We start from the raw sequence: 7,435 nt of genomic DNA on the forward strand, positions 1-7,435 counted from the left end.
AAACAGTTTCATGACAATCCATCATTGGAAAAAAAAAAAAAAAAAAATCCTCCCTCGAAGATGAAAAACTCTTGTCTTTGAGGAAAAAAAAATCCTTGAAGAAGAAAAACTCTTGTCTTTTGAGGAAAAAATTCATCTTAAAAGAGGAATAGTTATTATAAACCTAAAAACAAATAAAAGTAAAGAGAAAGACATGCAAGTAACAAAGGTTGGTTTTTCCTCTAGCAAAAATCGGTAGAAATCCCATTAAAATTCAACAATAATGGAGACTAAGGTTTTAAAGAAAGCAGGTTACAAAAAAAAAAAAAAAAAAAAATTAATTAAGAAAGGAGGAGTTTAGGGTTTTTTTTTACAACTAGGGTGTAGAAATACTTTTATTTAGATATTTAGATTATATTATTCTCCGTGTGATGCACGGTTTTAACAAAAAAATAATAGTATAAAACTCATATATATAATAAATCTTTTCAATTTTTTCATAAATTCATTGGAAGGAGATTTATTGAAAGGAATACAATTTGAATATTCAGGAAATTTCTGAACATTTGAATATTAGTGTTAAGAAATTGAGGAGAGGGAATAATAGATTTAAACTCAAAATAAAGGAATACATTTGCTATTCAATTCACTATACTCCGATGTTCTAGATTAAAGTTGTTGAAAGAATTGCTTGTTTATGAAGTATCATACACAAAATTAAAAAAGAAAAAAATCCTTTCAAAAAAAAAGTATCACAAAAAATGACATCATCAATGGTTTTAGGTGGAAAAAAATTTCATAAGAAAGCAACACTTATAGTTTTGAGGAGTAATAATGTTAGCAATATTTTATTTTGTAATAGTTAATAGATTATTTAAGTAGATTGCAATGATATAATTTTGTTTGAAATGGAATTTATTACAGCAAATAATTTTATTTGTTTGCTTAGATAAACATTTACTATGCCCATTATTTGCTCCAAAATCTAACATAATTGAAATTCTACTACTCCGTAGTAGCTTAGTGTAGTATTTTCCTAATTTATATGGAGTATATGTTAAAATTAATGGGCACTACTTCTTCACTAGAGTTAGGTCCCGTTCACTTTACCTTATTTTTGCTGAACTGAATTTAATTTTACTGAACTTAAATTATCTTTGCTGAACTTAAATTGTTTTTACTAAATTGAAATTATTTTTACTGAACTGAATTATTTTTACTAATTCACTATTATATTTTTTCTTTAGAGTTACTGATTTTTATTGAAGTGAAATTATTTTTACTGAATTGAAACTAATTTTGCTGAATTGAATTTATTTTTGCTGAAGTAAAATTATTTTTACTGAATATTATTTTTTTAAGGTGAACTGAACAAAACCTTATATAGTAATATAATGATATAATATATGGAGTAGGTTGAATATTTTCTAAGAATATATGAAAAAAAATTAGCAGTAATTGCCGAGAAATCCTTTTTTTTTTTTTTTATTTTTTATTTCTTCTTCTTCTTCTTCTTCTTCTTTTACAAGACTTTCTTATAAATAACAAATACATCCTCCCTTCCTGAGTTATTTCAAAAAAAAACAAAAAACCTGTGTTCCTGTGGGATTTACTTTTCTTTTTAGGAGAAGATATTAGATTTATGTTCTTAATTCATACTCCTATTATTAAGGAATAAAATATAAAAGTTTTTATAATTTTATTTTATTGTTTTGATGAATTTTATAATTTTTACTTGATAATTAAAATTAAGATAATAAAAGTCAAAGTGTATAAGATATTTGGAATATTATTTCAAAAAGAAATAAAATATTTGGAACACAATAGGGAGTAATAATTTATGTGAGAATGTGTTAAGCCGGCCAATAAATCCGGCCACCAGCTAAGGAGCTCTCATAGGATCTGATATTGCTCCTATAATATCTAATATCGTTGACTAAACAACCTCACTTAATCTAAAAGTTTGACAAATGGGCGAAAATAAAATAAACAAGAGAAGATTAAAAATAATTAGAGAGGATGTATTATTACACATTTACACGTTTACAAATGAATCAATCAACTCAAAATTATAATCAAACTAAAAGTGACGCGCACCACACTCTTATTAGATAAGACACGTTTTTGAATTCAACACTAAGTCATAATTAATAAAATAAAAACAAAACTTCTTTTTCATACAATTACACCATTATAAATTACTGAGTTGGGTAGTAGCTAGCTCGTTCTCGTTGTGTAATTTTAACACCAAGGTGTGAAAATGGTGTATAAATATACGAATCTCATTCTTCTTTTAAATGTAGAGTTTAGACTGTTTACATTTGTTAAAATTTGAATTATCTTGTTGATTTGTATTGTTCAATTTGTGATGAGTTTATGTGTTAGGAAATACTTCCTTAACAAATTTTTGTATATGTTGTTCCTAACTTTTAACTGGTCATCATTTGGCAGATATTTTGACAATGTTTAGTCCTTGATTGTATAATGACATTCGTAATTTACAAGCTTTAACTTGAGCAAATGCGTAAGAATATACGAGTACTTGCGTGTGTCTTAAAAATTTAATGGTTGAGGTCCAAGAATATGTTTTATAATCTATCACTCCCCCTCACATGAAAGGCCCTTTGAGCTTGAAATGTGGATGCAACACAGGCCCACCCATACCTGGTGCGAATTAATTCCACTTTGAAGGAGGGGCGGATGAGATTCGAACCCGTGACCTTTGTGTCACGCTGGCTCCGATACCATGTTAAAGGACCAATTCAACCAAAAGCTTAAACTGATGGTTGAGGCCCAAGAATATGTTTTATACTTTATCAATGACCAATTGAACGTATTACACCATTTATATCATTTATGTAGTACAATGTACTATGTACACTAATTACTAGATGATAATTAAAGAAGTTCGTATGAATGCATTTAACAACTTGTTATAACTAACTTCTATAAGCCAAGTTTCAGCCGGAGAGATGAACAAATAAAGACCTATTAGCAAGAAGCTTAGACTTTTTACAAGCATTGATTAAGTTTAAAACCTTATACAAGGCTACAAACTAGCCCCATAACGATTTAAGTACATACATTACATGATCACAGGCAAGATAGAATAGCCACTAATTGTTTCCGAAATACTTTAGTAAACATCTTTCGATGTAACCTCATTTTCTACACGGTATCTATTTACATAGCAAGGCAAGAAGCCAAGAAAAATGGAAGTATACAAGGCTCGAAAATGACCAAACTTAGCACCTCAATTATTGAACACCGCCCTATCACTTACTTTGTACATTGTACTAAGATCGATCCTTGAAGATTGCACAAGCAATGTAATCTTCCTACGCCAGGTAAAATGAGAATTACAGCTAACCTGAGAATCACAGCAGTCTGGCTCTTTTCAGGCTTTTAGGTCGTCCATAGGAGGATAAGATGTCTTCTTTCTTCCACTTAAGCTACGAACATAAGCCAATCTTGGAAAGCAGCCATGTGAAAATCTCCCTTGTTTTTCTTTTACGTGCACATGATCATCATCGACAGGATCACTGATAGATACATAGCGCAAACCAGATGGGGCTCTAGTTGGTGGTTTCGGTGGCAAATCTAGAAATGGAGTTAGGCCTACATCACCACGCTCTCTCATGCTTTCTTTAAAAAGATCAAGAAGTTTCTTGCTCTTAGTTGGTGGGGTAATTGTTGAGGATGTAACTGAATTAGGACCAACCACTTCTTCAGAAAAGGATCCATTTGCTTGAGTTGTAGATGAAAAGCTCCGGCGAGCTAAGGGACTACTTCGAGACTGGTATGATGCTGCATCAAGAAAAATAACCCTCAAAAATACTGTCATTTTAAATCTAAACTTCAGATTATTACTTGCATATAGAAAATCATACTCTATACTCAATACAGAACAATATTAAGTAGTATCTCAAAACTGAAATGATGAACATCAAAAATGATATTAACATGCCACTAATATAAATAGTATTCGTATGCTAAAATAAAAGAGAGTACTTAATGGTATGACATTAGCAGACAAAGAATGAGAAACACATCCTGATTTTGCCACACTTACCACTACGCATATGTTTTTTGCCTTCAAAAACAGCCCTACTAACTTGTGGGGAGAATACTCTGCTAAGTCGAGGAGTTCCATCATGATGCACAGGAGTACTGCCCCGAGAAGGAGTGAAATCTGCATATTTATCATACAAGTACAAGAATTAAACTCAAAACCACTAAAAATATGAAAATTGACAACCACTTCAAGAACCATAAGTGTAACCGGGTTTCTATTAATCTATCCCCATAACTTTTTGCATTCCTGTCATTGTCATGGCTATCAACCAATGTTCAAGCATCAAACCATAATATTGTTAACTTTTAACTAACATTAATTAAGATATTAATGTATTATCCTTCTTTCTTTCCTAGATATAAGCCTTGGCTCATGTTTCTTTTATCTAGCTCTGAGTCAATAATTATCAATTTTAACTCAGATGTGTTTTTTAATATTTGGTTTTGTTCTCATAAAAGAAAGAAAGTCTCGAGGTTTTATACTGCTCAATGAATTTCCCGAGCAAAGTTAGCAGCATGGGAATTTATTTTTCAATTAAACCACCCTAGGCCTTCCAAAAGGTCCCCTACACCCTTGTTCTCTTTGGCAACCAAAGTCGATGCATCTTGGTCAAAAATACTGATAAAGCAGGACAAATGTCATTTCATTCCTACGCTTTATGGAGTTCAGATGGTTTATGGAGTTGGGAGATTATATTCATTCTAGTGAGCTGATTAACTTATTGTTATAGGATTGCAGGACACAAGGATATAAAATTCAATTTGAGGGAAAGAAATCAATCTATATGGAAGATGTTTTGAGACTAAGAGCACAAAATAATAGAATATGGGACATATTAACATTTGGTATTTCCCCCTACTATTGCAAAGAAGCTCATGAAGTTGATCTATATATCTGTAGGGGAAAAAAAAAAAAAAAAAAAAGAACATACAACTGAAATTCATGGAAATTGGCAGAGAGCACCATTGCAGAAAATATGATAGTAATCTTAATAAATCATGTGGTCATGTCAAATTGCCAACCATAAACAGAATAACAAATACTTAATATATAATACAATCATCCTGATTATATATATCTCATTACCTCCATTCACACTATGAAAATCATCATCACAATCCGAGTCTAGCCAACCTTGGGTGTCATAAAAGGTTTCGTCTTTGCTGCCTGTCAACGGTAGGAAATAGTGTGAGCTATATTCTGTGAAATATCATTGACATGGAAAAAAATTCTCATCCTCATCTAGAACAGGGAATTTTTAAGCACTCTTATCAGACAATATTAACTACAGGTCAATGTACTATGTATAACATTAGTTATGAAAATAGTTTGTGTTGTATAATGAAGAAGCAACAATTGCCACACATTACGGAGTAATAAACTAGTTGTAGTAACCTCGATTCATTCTCCTTTCTATGTCACAACATACGCCTATACTGCCCTACTAAGTACGGAGTAGTAAATAATGCTGATTTTCCTAGGAAAGCAAGCGAGATAAAAATTCCATTGATCCTTGAAAAGAAGAATTACAGTCATCACAAATCACAATTTTTGCAACTTTATTATATTGGTTTCATGTTAGAAGACTGTGTAAGCCACAATATTAAAAGCAGGTTGAATTTAGACCGAAGCCATTAAAAACTATATGTTCATGAAACAGCCAAGGTCATAGCACTTGGGAAGTGCGAGCTCAACATGTTAAACACAACAATTCACACACACCAAAACACAGAGTTCCAAGAAAAATCGATTGCTAGCAAGTAGCAACATACTAAAAGGGTAATACGAATTTATAATTAGATTATTCACCCGTCCCATAGGATAATATATTAACTCGAACGCCCCTCTTATAGGGTAATAGATTGACCCGAAATGGAGGTAACAATTCCCCAATTCAACCCTTCAATGCTAAACAAAAATGGAGGGCCATATTAAAATACAGAGTCAATAAGTCTACCATACATCACCTTGCCCGTCAAACATGTACAAACAACTTATATGTTACGCCTATAGTAACTTAAAAAATTTAATACTTCGTACAAATTACTTCATATATTTTTACTAGTCATTTTTATCTTGGGGTAAGTTTAAGATAAATGATTCAACTCCTCCACAACTACCAATCCCGCCTTCACAAGTCATAGCTTTGTGGAGGGGGCCTTGTGGAGGAGGGGTGAAGGAAGGATAAGCGAATCTCCACCACCAACTAATTACTAATCCTCCATTTGATCAAGTCTTGCTTGATATGACAGGACTCTAACATAATCAATACAATTATCATGATCAATCAAGAATAATTAGCCCAACACTAGAAGCCAAAAAGCAGAAAAAATCTATTGTCACTAAAAGTTTATTAATAGCACTAAATAATAAAAAGTACATCATTAAGAAACAAAAAGAAAGCAATAATTAAAATTAATAGCAGGCCATAATTCAATCAAGTGTTCGTCCTCTTATCAAAACGAATAAACGATCAATCTCAACTCCCAGATCATCAACACCTACCACAAACTGAAAAACATAAAATAAAACCCATAATTTATAATACAAGTACATATTATTTTTTTTAACTCGCTAGTACCCTTTTAAGTGATTAGAAAAGGTAAACGAACGAATTTATTAAATTTACTTATAACCCCAGTAAGTAAACCCTTCTCTTTTCCCGAGGTTTAACGGGTATAGTCAGTTAATTTATTCGTTTACCTACTCTAATCATCGAAGCATGGTTCATATAACATCAAAAAACTATTGATAAATCAAATTAAGAAAGTAAGAGATGAATTACCACCAATACTGCGAAGACTTGAAATAGAATTAAAGGGAGAAACACGGGATTTACGATTAAAGGAGACAAATTGAGGGTCAACATTGGTGGGTTTATCTTTGATTGGAGTGGGTGGCATCGAAGAATCAGGAATAACAGAAATTTGATCAAATTTAGAAGACCCAGAATTTTTATGGAAAGATGATACACATGATCCCATATTATAACAGAATTATGCAGAATATAAGAGAGAGAGAGAGAGAGAGAGAGAGAAAGAGTAGAAGAAAGACGTGCGAAGCAGATGAAGAAGGAGAGAGAAAGAGAGGAGTGACAGGGAGATGACAGAGTTAGGAGTAGGAGTAGAATATGGAATTAGTGGGTAGTCATACATGGAATTGGAGGGAGAGAAGCATGGAAATTGGGGTCCATATTATAGTATTGTTAAAATGTTAAATAGGAGTACGTTTTTAATAATGTGTTTTTGGCGTGTTTGATTGATTGACGACTCCCATGTTTATGAAAAACCAAAATAACTAATTGACTCTTTCTTCCCTCTACTCCTCTTCTTTGCTGAAAATTCTTGTATGCACTCGGCTATTCGGGTGTATTAGAGTTAG

General features: G+C 31.9%; 1 protein-coding gene across 1 annotated transcript; it reads right to left on the reverse strand.

Annotated features, from left to right (window-relative positions):
* Positions 1 to 2,952: 2,952 nt before the first annotated feature.
* On the reverse strand, positions 2,953 to 7,230 carry LOC145581690 (uncharacterized protein At3g27210-like). Its single transcript, XM_081638720.1, has 4 exons — positions 6,840 to 7,230; positions 5,141 to 5,221; positions 4,052 to 4,171; positions 2,953 to 3,786 (listed from the first exon to the last, which is right to left on the reverse strand). The coding sequence occupies exons 1-4, from the start codon at positions 7,036 to 7,038 to the stop codon at positions 3,377 to 3,379; spliced, it is 810 nt and encodes a 269-aa protein (XP_081494846.1). The 5' UTR covers positions 7,039 to 7,230; the 3' UTR covers positions 2,953 to 3,376.
* Between the last annotated feature and the right edge of the window lie 205 nt (positions 7,231 to 7,435).

Source organism: Chenopodium album, chromosome 15, assembly GCF_948465745.1.
Source record: "Chenopodium album chromosome 15, dcCheAlbu1.1, whole genome shotgun sequence".
NCBI lineage: Eukaryota > Viridiplantae > Streptophyta > Magnoliopsida > Caryophyllales > Amaranthaceae > Chenopodium > Chenopodium album.